A 16,705-nucleotide genomic window follows, 5' to 3' on the forward strand; every position below is an offset into this window, starting at 1 on the left:
TTTCAATTAAGTATAAATATTCAACAAGAAAAGTTCTGATAAAGAATTCCCAAGTAGTTCAAATTCTAATATGCATTGACCAAAGGAAAAGAAAAATAACATTTTTTTGTTTGTTTCAACATGTTTATTACAACAGATACATCACATCTGACTAGCTTTCCCCTCCCACAACCATGTTCATTGGGCCATTTCTTATATTTGAGCAATAAATGTACTTTCAGCACACATGCCCAGCAGTACTTTTAAGTCCATTCTTACAGGGTGCAAAAAATCTTACAGGATTTCAATAATCTATACAAACAAGAGGGTTATGCTCAATAACTACAATTTTAAGCTACTGTACACAGGAATGAAAAGGTTATAGAAAAGTGCCATAGCAACAGTGCCTTAAGTAAGGAGAAAAAGAGGAGCCTTAAAAAAATAGATAAAATCAGATCAAGGATTTCAGAGAGAAATGGAACACATGGGAAATGAAAAACATTTCTCTGCAAGACAAATGGAGAAGCACTGCTCTTGATCAGGTGCCAGTGTGGAAACAGTTGTTTCATGATATTTTGTACACTGCCCATATGGTTCAAAATCGTATCCTTAGACACAGATCGCCTGGAGCTTGCACTGAATTTTTGAAAATGCAAGATTTCTGAATGATAAATTAACCCCCCCCGATTTTTTTTTAAAAAGCTAATTTTGCAGACAGATTTACATGTAAAAGCCTAGGTATTTAGACACCTTAGCATTGATTAGTTTTGGATGTCTAAGCTCTGTTACACATGGTTTCCCATGGCTTTACTCTACAAAACATATTTACAACGTGAAGAATACATCTACAAGAAATCTACATTTCAAGGGTTTTACAAATCAATCTTGTATCTTTCCCCTGAATTGACTCTCACAGACCCCGTCCCTTGTCATTTCCTTTGCCCAGCTTAACGGTCCAAAGTCTACTTAAATGCAGCTCAAAAATGTTAAGATTGGGCAACATATTTACAGTTCCTGTACTCAAAACCATGTGCAATTATTCACATCTTCACACCATGAAGGAATTCTGATTTTTTAGCTTTTCGAGTTCCTTAATTTGTTGTCTCAAAAATAGTATCCTTTGCTCTCGCAAAGTTGCTTGAATTTCACATACTCGGACTAAAGATCTTAAATTTTTTAATTCAGTACAAATTTCTGACATGTGAACACTCCCCATGTTATGAGCTTCTTCACGCAATCTTGATGCCTGCTTCTCTGCATGGTCTGTGGGTCATCCTTGAACATGTTTTATGAGATTTTCATTGACGTGTGCTGCTACCATAGGTGTTAATGAACACGCAGGTCGGGCAGATGAATTCTGTGGTACAACTGCTGTATTTGATGTGTTACTACTAGAAGTATTATTTGGACCAGGTGATGGACTTCTCTGGCTTGAGCGCTGAAGACTTCGAGGAGAAACAGGTTCATGACCTGGCTGCTTGTCAGCAGTTATAGGCTGCTGTGTGGCTGATTGTGACACTGGTCCTTGCTTAACTACTGGAGTACTAACCTTTGGCTGTGATGAAACTGGAGGAGTACTAATCAAAGGTTTGATAGGGACTGTGTTAGTTTGAGGTGTGCTTATTCTTGGAGACACGTAAGATCTTGGGGATGAAGCATCAGATGTTAAAGACATTGGAGATTGATTAGATGGCTGGGCTTGAGTAGAGAGCTGAGCAGCTTGAGAAATCAGAGATGTTATGTTGAAAGCAGATGATTTGTCGTGTCTCTCTCTGCGGGCAGAGGGAGCGCGATAACTGGTGCCGAAACCCGGGACATGAGGGGAAGATGAAGGCCTTATAAAAGAAAACAAGGTAAGATATTTGAAAAATTTTTTTTGTATACAAGTTAAACCAGTTATAAAAAAGTTAAAGGGTATCAGGATACGCTATCAGCGGTCCTGGGGACACGCGGAGTGCGGTCCGGTTGAAAGGTATCGGGACGCGCCATCAGCGGTCCTGACGCGTACAACGCGGGATAAAAGGTATCGGGATCCTGACGCGTAGAATGCGGGTCAAAAGGTATCGGGATACGCCATTAGCGGTCCTAACGCGTGGAACTCGGGTTAAAAGGTATCGGGATGCGCCGTCAGCGGTCCTGACGCGTGGAACGCGGGCTAATTAAAGTGAAAGTAGAAACACGTTTGAAGCGGTCCAATTAGGGTGTAGGTAGTACGTGAAAAGCCGCTATAAAAATTCTAATGCACACTTGATAGTTTTCCTTTCAATAATCTCATTGCTCCTGGCAGCTAGGCCACTGTTTGATTTTGTAACTGCCATAACTAAAGCTATTTAAATTAGTAACAATGGGGTCTGAAACGTCTAAATTCAGAATGCAGCAGCCCCTCAGGGAGTTATTAAAAAAACATGGGACACCATTAAAGGAAAAAACAGCTAAAGTATTTCTTGATACTGTGGAAAGGATTTCCCCTTGGTTTTTGGATGAGGGCCTTTTGAATACCCTACAGTGGGAACAGCTGGGGAAAGACCTTCGTATAGCGGATAGGCAAAATCCTTTGCCAGTAGGCACTATGGCTATTTGGTCTCTTATTAAATCCTGTCTGCAAGATAAAAACAAAAAACCTTCACTCACCGAGCCTTTAGCTGAAGGAAGACAGGTTTTGGAAGAAATAAAAGAGGAACGTTCATATCTTTCTCAAAATTCAGAAAAAGGAACTAACTCAGATGAGGAACTATCGGAAGGGGAATTATCAGGAGAGGAACTGGAAAAAAGAGTACAAAGATTAAGACTAGATAAAAAGCCCCCTCTAGTGCCCATGTTGCCTAGTGCACCTCCCATAAATAAGGAACCCCCTCATGAAGCGTCCGGTTTCGGGTTACGCTCAGAATGGAGTCATCTTGGATCTGTAGCGTATCCTGTTTTTGAGGATGCTCAAAATCAAAGATTCCACCAACCCTTAGACTTTAAAATAGTGAAACAGTTAAAAGAAGCAGTTAGCACATATGGTCCTCAGTCAGCTTTTACTATAGCCTTAGTAGATACCTTGACATCATTAAACTTAGTGCCCCAAGACTGGACTAATCTTGCTAGGGCCGCTCTGTCTGGGGGACAGTACCTTATGTGGAAAACATCATGGCAAGAAATATCTACGGATACCGCCCGCCGAAATGCAGCAGCGGGGAATCCCCAAGTCGATAGGGACATGCTTATGGGCGTAGGACCTTATGAAACCCTTCAGGCACAGCTTAATTATCATCCAGCAGTCTATGTGCAAATTGCTGTGGCTGCAACCAAGGCCTGGAAAACATTACAAGGAGCAGGAGATTTGCAGGGCCAGTTGTCAAAGGTAACTCAAGGGAATAGTGAGCCCTATGCGGATTTTGTCAATAGGCTAATTCAAACAGCATCACGCATCTTCGGAGATGCAGAGCAAGCCATGCCCCTAGTAAAACAGTTGGCTTACGAACAAGCTAACAGGTGGTGTAGGGAGGCCATAAGACCATGGAGAAACAAAGACTTGTCCGCCTACTTAAAAGTGTGTAGAGATGTAAATGATACCTCAGCGCAGAGCAGTGCTTTTGTAGCAGCCATAGACAGACAAACCACCTTGTTGTCTGCTGCACTTGCACAAGCCCAGGGGAGGTTCCCTTCAAGAACTAATAAAGAGCCTTTAGGATCATGTTTTGTGTGCGGACAGAAGGGACATCTAAAAGCCACTTGTCCAAACAAAAGGCCACCCTTTGCCCGGGGTGGGAACATCTATACAAAGAATAACCTGGGAACCGGACCTGGGCTATGTCCAAGATGCAGAAGAGGAAGTCATTGGAATAGTGCCTGTCAGCCTATTAGAGATAGGGAGGATAATTTCCTAGGGTTGAATCCTAAACTTCAAAAACACGGGAGACAGGGCCCTCCCCGGGGCCTGCAACAAATATACGGGGTAATTCAACAAGTTCCCCGACGGTGGTATCCTCCCACAGAGAAGGGGAGTGCAGAGCCACCTCAGGAAGTGCCGGATTGGACATCTGTGCCACCTCCAGACTTATACTAACCCCAGATATGGGGGTGCAGATGATTGATACTGATTGGCATGAAAAAATCCCACAGAACAGTGTAGGACTATTACTAGGTAGAGGTTCCTCAACACTAAAAGGACTTATAGTACACCCAGGGGTTATTGATCCTGATTTCACTGGACAAATAAAAGCCTTGGTCTCTTCACCAAAAGGAATTATGGTCATCTCTCCAGGGGATCACATTGCACAAATGCTTATATTGCCCAGTCAACATTCTTTGTGGCCCAGTAAAAATACAAATAAAAGACAAGGAGGTTTTGGATCAACAGGAACCACTTTAATAAACCTTACTATGGATATGGGACAGAGGCCCCTCCTAAAATTAAAAGTGGGAAATATGGAATTTACAGGTTTATTAGATACAGGAGCAGACAAAAGTATTATTAGCGCAACGGTCTGGCCAAAGCACTGGCCATTGATCACAGCAGCTCAGAGCTTGAGAGGCTTAGGAGTAGCAGAAAGCCCCAATCAAAGTGCTTCCTCATTATCGTGGAAAGATACAGAGGGACACACAGGAATATTTCAGCCATATGTCTGTAATGTTCCTATTAGCCTATGGGGACGAGACGTCCTGCAGCAAATGGATATGAAACTCACCACTGATCAGACTTACCAAGGGACTCCTGTAAGAAATATGTTACAAAATATGAACTATGATGATAAAAAAGGATTAGGAAAACATAGTCAAGGATCTACCCAACCACTGCCTTTACTTCCACCAAAAAATGATTCTCATGGACTGGGTTTTTCCTAGGGGCCACTGATAAACCATCAATCCCTATAATATGGAAAGATGATAAGCCTCGCTGGATTCCACAGTGGCCCCTAACAAAAGAGAAGCTAGAGGCAGCTCATAAGTTAGTACAAGAGCAGGTACAAGTAGGTCATTTACAACATTCTACCTCTCCTTGGAATACTCCAATATTCTTAACAAAGAAAAAATCAGGAAAATGGAGGTTATTACATGATTTAAGAGCCATAAACGAACAAATGTACCCTATGGGACCCATCCAGTGTGGACTCCCTCTTGTCACTGCACTACCAAAAAATTGGCCTACTATTATTCTGGATTTAAAAGATTGCTTTTTCTCTATACCCTTACACAAAAATGATTGTTGGAGATTTGCCTTTACTTTGCCCTCTCTTAAATCACACTCAGCCTGACCAGAGATTCGAATGGACTGTGTTGCCTCAAGGTATGGCTAACAGTCCTACTATATGTCAAATATACGTAGATAAAGCGTTAACAACTACTAGACAAAAGTTTAAGAGATTGTTGATTTATCACTATATGGACGACATACTTATTTGCCATCCAGAAAAAGAAGTTTTGTTAGAAGCATTACAATTTATAACTCAAGCATTAGAAAAGAGAGGACTAACGATAGCCCCTGAAAAATTACAATTAGAGGAGATCCAAGAATATCTGGGTACAAGGCTCACTGCTACTACAGTCAGACCAACAAGGTTGACCATCAGGACAGATCAATTGAATACCTTGAACGATTTTCAGAAACTCTTAGGTGACATTAACTGGATCAGATCCTATTTAAAATTATCCACAGGGGAATTAAAACCTTTATTCAATATATTAAAAGGTAATCCTGACTTGAATTCCCCTAGGAAACTTACTCCCGAAGCACGGATATCCTTACAACTAGTAGAGAATAGACTTCTTCAGTGTTACGTTGATCGTTGTGATCCTACTCAACCATTAAGTTTAATCATAATCTCAGAGAAGCACACCCCTTCTGGCATAGTTTGGCAAGGAGGACCTCTGCAAAGTATAAATCTCCCTAGCTCTCCGGCTAAAACATTGCAATCATATCCCCAAGCTATTGCTCAGGTAATATTCAAGGGAATAGAATCTTGCATTACTGTTTTTGGAATCCATCCGTCTATTATTATAACTCCTTATTCCACTCAGCAAATTAAATGGCTAATTAATAATGATGATGATTGGTCAGTATTATATTGTTGCACTTCAGCTCAGTTCGATAACCATTATCCCCAACATCCCTGGATTCAATTCTGTAAAAATACTCCCATAGTTTTTCCAAAAGTGACTAGTGTCCAGCCTCTTAAAGACTGTGTAACCATTTTTACTGATGGCTCCAAAAATGGAGTAGGTGCAGTACTTATCAATAAACAACTTCACACCATAATAGTTCCACCCAACTCTGCACAGGTTACTGAACTTGCAGCTGTAATATTAGCCTTTAAATTAGCAGATAATCAGCCATTCAATCTTCTATCTGATAGCTTATATATCGTTAACACTTTACAGGTTCTTGAAACGGTACCTCATATTTCTTCCATGTCCATGGTAGCTTCTTATTTTACTACGCTACAAAACCTTATCCTACAGCATAAACATCTATTCTATGTAGGACATATTAGAGCTCATTCTAATTTACCAGGACCTTTGGCCAATGCTAATGACTTGGTAGATATGGCCACCAAATCAATTTTTGTTTTTTCCATAGAGGAACAAGCAAAACTCTTTCATGAAAAATTCCATGTAAATTCCACTACTTTGAGCAGAAAATTTCCTATATCTAAATGCATGGCTCGACAAATAGTAAAAAATTGTCAACATTGTGCTCCTTTAATCCCAGTACAATCCTTTGGAGTTAACCCCAGGGGACTGCTGCCTGGTCATATTTGGCAGATGGATGTAACCCATATTTCTGAATTTGGTACTGTTAAGTATGTACATGTGTCAGTAGACACTGCTTCAGGGGTCATTATGGCTTCCGCTCATTCTGGAGAAAAGGTAAAAGATGTCATTCAACACTGCCTACAAGCATTTGCTGGCTGGGGCATACCTAAAGTTATTAAAACAGATAATGGTCCTGCTTATACTTCCAAAAGCTTCCGGTTGTTTTTACAAACATTTAACATCCAATCAGTCACTGGCATCCCCTATAATCCTCAGGGACAGGGCATTGTGGAAAGAGCACTTCTTACTTTAAAAAATTGTCTAAATAAACAAAAAGGGGGAATAGGAGCCTCCTACAAGTCTCCTAAAGATAAACTTAATTTAGTTCTTTTCATTCTAAATTTCTTAACTCTGGATAGGGACGGCCATTCTGCAACTGATCGACATTATAATCCCCATAATACTCCTCAAGTATGGGCAAAATGGAAGGATATCCTGACAGGTTGTTGGAAAGGACCGGATCCAGTCCTTCGTTGGGTCCGAGGGTCTGTTTGTGTTTTCCCACAGGATCAACAGACTCCAGTCTGGATTCCAGAAAGGCTGGTCAGAGTTTTACAGCATGCAAGTGATGCTGCTCCTCCTCGCAATGGCGAGTCTGAGCCTTCCTCCAATAACAAAAACTCAGACGGAAAGGCAAACCCGGAACCTATGGGCCATTGTTAGCCTGGCCATATTTTTCACTTCTAACTAACACATTTTTTATCCTTCCTTTTCTTGTTTTCACCAATTCCTCTAAAAGCCTGTCAATTCTACTGATGATTTTTCAGGTCGTGCTGTTTTTGGTGACAAGGATATCTCTAGTCTTTCTTTGCTTTAACAGGAGGAATTTCTGCACTTTGCCATTGGAATCATACTACAAATCAGACTCAGAGTAGAGCAACTCATTCTGCTGACCCTAGCTGTGGTGTTGCTTTTCCTCCCACGTCAGCTTGTGTATTTCCTCCCTTTTATGTTTCTACCAACTAACATTTCTAATAACACCTCTTAACTGTTCACTAACCGTGTGCTATCTCTCACAATGCTGGAATGGTTCTTTTGCCACCCATGCAATTTGCACATTTCTATCTTCCTACCAGTCCTAGTTTCTGTTGCAGATATAGAATTGCCAGTGTTATCATCAAGAAACAGGAGAGGCTTTGACATTGCAACAGCCGTGATCACTGCCATCACAGTCTTTGCAGTAGCAGCATTGACACAACCATAACAACGATCATTTGGCCGAGAGTGCAGCTGCAGCCTTACAGACCATAGAGACTCTATCAGACAGTGGACTCACTATAAGAACAAGTGGATACCTTGCAAGAACTTTTGGGACTGGGATGCGTTTATTCCCTGAGAGCTGTTTTGTGTTGCCCGTATTGTAACTCTACTGGGATGTATATTGTTTCTGTATTTAATATGGCTATATGGTTTTTCTTCTGTTTATAGATTTGTCAAACAGCGGGCTAGCTTAGGAGCTATGATGGTACTCCTTTGCCTTGGCCTCCTTCTCTTCATTCGTTTTGGCATGCATCTACGAGCTAGCCAATAGAGAGATCAAATTATCTTTCATCAGGCCATGACCGCCCTAAAGGCCGACAGCCCCCCATTAGTATGGCTCTTGATGCTGGACCGGTAGTCAAAGACGGGTAATGAAGGAGGTGGCTGTGTACCAACCTAAGACAGGAGCTGCAGCATGCTCTGCAGGCTCTGATGACGGGTAAGGACATATGCTGACCACTCAGCCTAAGACAGACACGGTCCCGAGCCTTAGTTTAATAGTAAAGAAGGGGGATCTGTCGGGGTTTCCGGGACCCCCAGCCTTGGGCATGGTCAAGATGGCGCCTGACGCTGAGCCAAAAGCGGCCAACTATACAGTAAACAACCAGCGAATTCCAATGATTGGCTAGGTAACGATGTGACTAGAGGATGCCCCCATCGTGTATCTATCCTATGCTTGCAGCTGTCCACGTTTACCTCGTGTACTCTCCCCTGATTGGTTGAAGTGTATATAAGCCTGGTGGGTGGGAGAGTAGGGAGGCAGAAGCGGAAGAAGCGGCCAGCAGTAAGAAACTTATGAATTATAGACTGCAGTGAAGCTTGTGTCACAGCTGCTGTAAGAACTTCATTGATTTTGGATATGTCCACATTAGAATTATTAAGCTGCAGCATGGCTTGCAAAGCAGGAAGCAACTGTCTAAGCAGATTTGAGTCCTGTAGTAATGGAGGTATTGGTGACTCTGGAACAGGAGAAACAGGGACTGCCGAAGCAGATGTTGGAGGTGCTGATGTGGGATTCAGTCCAGAGGCAGAAGACGTGGAAGGAGTTGTGCAAGAATGTGATACCAATTTGTCTCCTGATGTAGACTTTCCACTGGCAAACCCACTAGTAGCTGTTTCTTGCATCACCTCTCTTCTGTAATCCTTATCTTTGGGGAAGTTATTAACTGCCACCTTATTTGTTTCTTTTTGTCTCTTTTCTCTTTCAAGCCATTCTTTTAGTTTTTCGCATTGTGAAACTTCTGTTTGACAATTGTAGTAATATTTTTTCCCAGACGAGTTAATGTGCTCAGACAAGTCATCTGCAGAATCATAAGGTGCATCTGAAGTTTTGCTTGGATTATTGCTTGGATTAGAAGAATGTGAATTTGAACTATGAAGAGCACTGTGGTTGTGTGAATTTTCTTGTGGAGAGTAACTGGTCCCACCTTCCCTCTCTCTAACTCTGTGAGTATGCACATTTTTTATCTTATTGTGACCTGTGCTGTCACTATATTTGTTTTCAGGACTATCAGATCTCCGCAACATTTTATTTGGTGATGAAGGATCTGCGGCGTCTTGCATCTTTTCATGTCTGTGATCACCGCTACTGGGGTGACTCTTCATGAGTACTTAAGTGCCTGGTAAGGCTGCGAGTCCCCCCTCCAGTCGTGACAGCCATTACTGAGTCTCTGCTGTTTCCTCGCATACATTACCATCAATGCCCGGCCTGTGAGTGTGTCGGGGGAGGGGGGAGAGCGGCCGCGAAAGGCGGGTGGGCGGCGCGCAGGCGGCGGCGGGCTGGCGGCAGACGGGCACCAGGGCCAGGTGCGCCCTGGGCAACTCTCAGAACCTCCCCGTTACTGGCGCCGGCGCTCCCGGGCCATCTCCCTACGTCTACACCACGTTCACTCTCAGCCTGGGCAGCGGCGCCAACTACACAGCGGCAGCGCGAACCGTGGGGAGGGGGGCAAGAAGACGCCTCCAGCTCAGCCCTGCTCCGCCTTCCTCTCCTTGTGCTCAGCCGCCTCCTCCCTTCCTCCCCCCGCCGCAGCCGCCGCTGCCCCATGTTTTCTTTTTAAATGGTTATAATTTTTAAACGGGATATCTTTCTATGGTTTGTGTGTGGTTATCAATGCCCCCCAAGTGTTCATTGTGATTAAAGGTTATGTCCCCCGGGTGACACTGTTGGGCCTCTTGGTACTTATTCAGCCTTTGGCAGAAAGAACCTAGTAAGAGGGCCTTAGGTGATGGAGGCATGTCCTTGAAGGTAATTCTCCTGGGCCTCCTTGATAGTTCCTCCCAAGAGGCTTGTTATAGAGTCCTAAGTTCAACTTTTCCCACGCGCTCTGTTCCTGTGATCCTGCAGACTACATGATCGACCATTTACTATGACATCCTCAGCAAAACTGAGTTGAGGCAAGCAGCATGCCCTTGAATTTCCAAAAGCATAAACTAAGTAAACCTTTTCACTTTATAAAATTAGATGTCATTGGTATTTTACTGTAGCAATGCAAAGTCAACTAATATATACCTATTTAATTTATTTAGTTTTCCTCTTTCTCTGTCATCAGTTTTTCTGCAAACTATGCTTGCCTTTTGTGGCACAGATACTCTTGTCTATGGTTGAAATTTGTATATCAGCATTTATTTATACTTGGTGTAATGAGCTACCTGAAGGCAGAAATCTTGCCTTATTTAGTTAATATTACAAAAGTTAAAAAAATTGTGAATGAATAAATGGAGAATCAATATATTAAATATTTACCAGGAGCTTTAAAAGTTTGATCCAGAGATTATCTTCCTTAACTTAAAAGTTGAATTATTTTGTTAAAATAACACCCACTGTTCTCTTTTTGATTTGGCAAGTTGGTCATGTCTTTGAATGGATAGATCAAAATGTATTTCTTAAATTTAAAATTAAGGTACAGATACAAGATATAAGTTATGTCTCTTACTTATATATGTTATAGTGTTAAAAAATAAAAGCAAGAGATGCTTTTATGTATTTCTATTTTTGAAAGGAGACACAATGGAAAATATGGCCATTATATTTTTAAGAGTGAGGAGAATGGAGATAAACTAATAAAGACAAGGCAATATGTACTGGACTGTTGCTTCCCATTTCTGAACTGATTTTCATTTTTATATTCTAGACATTAAAAGTTTACAAACTTAAATTGATTCTGCCTGAACAAAACAAAATTGTATAAGTAGTTCTACCAAAAAATATTTAAATTCATCTTTCACCTTCATGCTTATTAATGCTCTTAATAAGATAAATTCTACACCTTGAAGTATACTGATGTTTAATTTACCTTAGGAACTGATGTCTAAATATTTATACAGCAAGGGAAAGAGAGGGTTCATGGATTTAGAAGTGTGGTATTATAGGCTTAGCTTTACCATGGAGAAGAAAATGAAACTTTTCTTCCTACAGCATTTCATGGTAGTTAACCATAAAATAAAATTGACAGGTTGCCAACACTGTAAAAATTCTATACAAATATAGGTCATGGTATTCAGCCCCCAGTTATGCCTCTTGATAGCAATATTTCTGGGAATTCAATTGGTTTAACTCTGTTCTGTAAAGTCAACCTGGGTTGGTAGACACTTAGCACAGGTTGACAAAGAAAGACAAAACTTAATAAGACTACTCAGAAAGGAAAAGTCACAGGGGCCTCGTTATGCCACCAAATACGTAACTATCAATTCTTCATCAGAGTCCCTTACCTGATATGGTTTTGAACAATGTCCTGGGGCGGATGAGGGCAATAAAATGAAAGACCCTGGGTAATATGTTTCTAATCAGTTTCTCATGTAATAGTACTATCACTCCATTTATCATTCGTAGTCCCTGACACGCTTAGTATATGCTATGTCCACATTCTTAGCCCACTATAAGAAAATGATTCTGTCATGATGGATGACTCACCTAGACTGCACAAGCTTTCCTTTCTTATATCAGTACTGCATGTATACTTAATGTCAAATGGATTTTAATTAATCCATTGGTGGAGGGAGACTATCAGTTTGAAAAAAGCAAGATCAATTAAATAAGAATTTTTTTATTGTAAACAAATGGGATACATGTTGTTTCTCTGTTTGTACATGGCATAAAGGCATACCATTTGTGTAATCATAAATTTACATAGGGCAATGTTGTTTGATTCATTCTGTTATCTTTCCCCTTCCCCCCCACCCCTCTTTTCCCTCTATACAGTCCTTCCTTCCTCCATTCTTGCCCCCCTCCCTAACCCTAACTCTAATCCTAACACTAACCCCTCACACTCCCCATTATGTGTCATCATCCACTTATTAGCGATATCATTCGTCCTTTGGTTTTTTGAGATTGGCTTATTTCACTTAGCATGATATTCTCCAATTTCATCCATTTGCCTGCAAATGCCATAAATTTATCATTCTTTATGGCTGATTAATATTCCATTGTATATATATACCACAGTTTCTTTATCCATTCATCAATTGAAGGACATCTAGGTTGGTTCCACAATCTGGCTATTGTGAACTGAGCAGCTATGAACATTGATGTGGCTGTATCTCTGTAGTATGCTGATTTTAAATCCTTTGGGTATAGGCCAAGGAGTGGGATAGCTGGGTCAAATGGTGGTTCCATTCCAAGTTTTCTAAGGAGTCTCCACACTGCTTTCCAGAGTGGCTGCACTAATTTGCAACCCCACCAGCAATGTATGAGTGTACCTTTCTCCCCACATCCTCGCCAACACCTGTTGTTGCATGTATTCTTGATAATCGCCATTCTAATTGGGGTGAGATGGAATCTTAGGGTGGTTTTGATTTGCATTTCTCTTATTACTAGAGATGTTGAACATTTTTCCATATGTTTGTTGATTGCTTATAGATCTTATTCTGTGAAGTGTCTATTCATTTCCTTAGCCCATTTGTCGATTGGATTATTTGCATTCTTGGTGTAGAGTTTTTTGAGTTCTTTATAGATTCTGGAGATTAGTGCTCTGTCTGAAGTATGATTGGCAAAGATTTTCTCCCACTCTGTAGGTTCTTTCTTCACATTGCTGATAGTTTCCTTTGCTGAGAGAAAGCTTTTTAGTTTGAATCTATCCCAGTTATTGATTCTTGTTTTTATTTCTTGTGCTATGGGAGTCCTGTTGAGGAAGTCTGGTCCTAAGCCGACATGTTGAAGCTCTGGACCTACTTTTTCTTCTATAAGATGCAAGGTCTCTGGTCTGATTCCGAGGTCCTTAATCCATTTTGAGTTTAGTTTTGTGCATGGTGAGAGATATGGGTTTAGTTTCATTCTGTTGCATATGGATTTCCAATTCTCCTAGCACCATTTGTTAAAGAGGCTATCTTTTCTCCATTGCATATTTTTGGACCCTTTGTCTAGTATGAGAAAATTGTATTTATGTGGGTTTGTGTCCATGTCCTCTATTCTGTACCATTCAAGATCAATTAAATGAGAATTTTAAGCATCAGTAAGTCATAATCTGAACAAAGCAATGCTCAGGGAGAACCAAAGACTTTTAGATATCATGCCTGCCCTGCATGAACTTATAACTAACCAAAAATGCAAGTTAAGGGCTAACCTGTATGTTACACAAGTAAGGTTAAGCAATGTTAGAAGGAGGATAGTCAAACTGACATTTCCCAAAGCAAAAAGACTCCCTGTAATTCCATATCCTTTCTATTTTCTCCCCTATTATACAATATCATAAGATACTTGTTTTAGAGAGAATCTGGGATTTTTACTTCACTTACTGCTATTCCTTCTTATATCCAGAAATTGGAACACCTTTTTACCCAAGAAAGTCATATTTGTTTAATTCTATTATAGTAAAGTTTTATCACTTAAAGTTTTACTAATCTTATTTTCATAAATTTTAAACATGAAGTTGTTTTTATTCAACATACACTGAAGTTACTTTTGAGTAAATCAGAGAAAAAAAAAACAGGAATTTTCAAAGTATGCCTTGGCTATTGTCCATGGGCAGTGCCTGTTAACTGACATCAAAAACTAATGAAAAATATCATCAAATTTGACAGTTGCCAGAATGGATTCAAATTGGTTGAAGACATATTATACCCATTCCATAATGTGGAAAATAAATTCATTCTATGAAGAGAAAATGCCTATCATACCTTATAAATTCTATTTCTGTAGTTTAAAATGTAGTGTGAATCAACTTTGATTTATAATACAGGGATGTGCATGTAACTCCTCACAGTTATATGTCTGAAAAAGAAGGCAATGGCATTGCTTCTGAGGGCACTTTTTCAGCATGATACAGACATAATTTCATGATTACAAAAACCCAGGGTATTATCACAGCTAGAAATTGTTATTTAGTTAGGGATTCTGGAATGTCAATAAATGTCCTTGGAATTCAGTGTAATATAAAAGAAAGATAGCTCTTCACAAGTTAATTCAGTTCATAGTCCTTTCTGTAAGTACACTAAAGGAGGGATATGTGGATATGTGTATGCATATATAAATGTGTTTACAAGTTTCTCTTCATTCTGAAATTCCCCTCATATTTTAACAATGACTGAAGTTAATGGTTCTTTTTAAAAAATAGTGTGAAATGACAAAAGAAAACAAATTATTCAGCATTGCCTCATTTACATGATAGATTCCAGAACAACATCACAATTTCAGTGCCCTCATATGATGAAGACAAAGAAGCCATTCAAAGGGTTTACATATAATTGTTGTTATCATGATCATTATACTATTTGGATTCTCTGATGTGGAGAGTTGATGGAATACCTCCAAAAAATTTTGCTCTCTTCCAAAAGGAAAAATGAGAGATTTACACACAAATTTGAAGCACAGACATTTTGAGAGAATCAAAATGGAAAGGTACTATAGAATGTGGTTAAACAATCCACTTTTAGTGGAGCCAGTGAATTGAGAGCAAAGTCAAGCAAAATATTCCCAGAGAGCTGAAATTCCCCAAGAGTGATAGAAAAGTCCCTTAGTGTCCATATAGCATAAGGGTTTTGAAAGGAAACTGAAAATAGGTAACATTTGCTGGCAAGAAACAAAACCACAATGAGGAACAGAAACCCTACTTAAACCTTGAAACACAGAAATTTGTACAAATTAGAAATTTTGAGGACATATTGTTGTTAAACAAGACCTCAGGGAGTGGAATAAACAGGTAAATTGTCCATCTCTACCAAGAATTTCTGCTCCCCAATAAGTTTTACACAGTTATGTTTCTACATGCACCATTTTTAAATTTTTCCTCATTATAGAATAGCTACAACCAGAATATCTGTGACCACATAGATACTAAACCTGTTAGCAAAAATACTCCATTCCATTTTGGGAAAAAAGATGCAAGACCTCTGAGAAGCAATAATCCTTCTATTTAAATTTGTAAAATTTATCTATAGTAAATCCTTACACTATGATTCATAATATGAGGATTATGAGGTCAGAAAAACAAAACAGGTGTGGGTAAATTCTTCTTTAAAAAGAAATAAATCTAGTAGGAAAAGATTAACAAGATAAGCATATCCCACTTATATTCTGTCAGGGTTAGAAAGTCAATAACATGACACTAAGCACTGTTTCTGAGAGTAGAGAATACAAAGTAGAGGACATAGCTGTGCTTTCTGCTTACTTTTTAGGTATTCTTTAAGTTCTCTTGGAAAGTTACATCTCTATTTGAGGCATATGAAAGCCCTTTGGAGAAACAGCAGGACCTTGAACTGATACAACTAGAGTTCAGGTGGCCTGGTGGGAACATTTCATCCCAGATGGGGAAGGCAAGTAACTCTGCCCATGGGCCTGAGGTTGAATAAATAATTATACACTAGACAGGGCCCTCAAGGAGCCTCTTCACACCTGTAAAAAATCATATTGGAGTATAAGTCAAAGGAGACCTAGAATATTCTGGCTTTCTCAGAACTCTCTAGTTTAATTACTGAAATTTCTGTGTCCCATGAAATACTTCTGTCTTAAGATAGCTCATAACTTGACCTGAGTAGGTGTTTATAAGTTACTGAACTTAATTTTGTACTCTTTGAGACTCCTCACCTTTGACTTAAAATATTTATTTGGTAAATAACTTTGAGGGACAATACAAACATAAAGAATACAAAATTATTCCTGCAGAAAGAATTTTTCAATTATAGAAAAAATGCAACTAGTGTGTATTTGAGAAATAGAAAAGATAAGCCTTGTCTTGTGCTCTACCCAAAATTTTAAGGTTTGGCAGTCAGTTACCTTCTAACTCGGGTTGAGGAAAAAACTCTCTACCTTATAGAGGGAAAAGCATTTTGAGTACAGAAGTGATGAGAGGAATGGATTACATGATGTAACTCCTCTACATGAACACCCATCTGTCCTCAGTAAAGGCAACTGACCTTCTGAATGTATTTTGTGATTTTTGTAATGTGAAACTGAAGAAGGATCTAAAAATGAATCAGCCCTAAAGTGGCAAAAGAAAAGACAGAAAACAATACAACAGCTAGGTACTTTCTCCAGCCAGTAAAACTGGGTCACCTCAAGGAGGTTTACACTCAAATAATAATGAGAGGTGTCTCCTGACAATCCTTTATTAAATAATCACCACCTATTCCTATCCTCTTACACTGCCTTTATTATTCTTCACATCACTTTTCTACACCTGACATGATGGAGTTAGAGAAGGTTTAAAATGTAAAACCCTTTTCTTATCCTCAC

At 39.7% G+C, this 16,705-nt stretch overlaps 1 protein-coding gene across 1 annotated transcript; it reads right to left on the reverse strand.

The window, feature by feature from the left end:
- Positions 1 to 666: 666 nt before the first annotated feature.
- On the reverse strand, positions 667 to 9,734 carry LOC124973580 (WW domain-containing adapter protein with coiled-coil-like). Its single transcript, XM_047537444.1, is given in 3 exon segments — positions 667 to 1,734; positions 8,814 to 9,641; positions 9,644 to 9,734. Coding segments are annotated over 3 exon segments (1,626 nt in total). The 3' UTR covers positions 667 to 1,027.
- Between the last annotated feature and the right edge of the window lie 6,971 nt (positions 9,735 to 16,705).

Source organism: Sciurus carolinensis, unplaced genomic scaffold, assembly GCF_902686445.1.
Source record: "Sciurus carolinensis unplaced genomic scaffold, mSciCar1.2, whole genome shotgun sequence".
Lineage (NCBI taxonomy): Eukaryota > Metazoa > Chordata > Mammalia > Rodentia > Sciuridae > Sciurus > Sciurus carolinensis.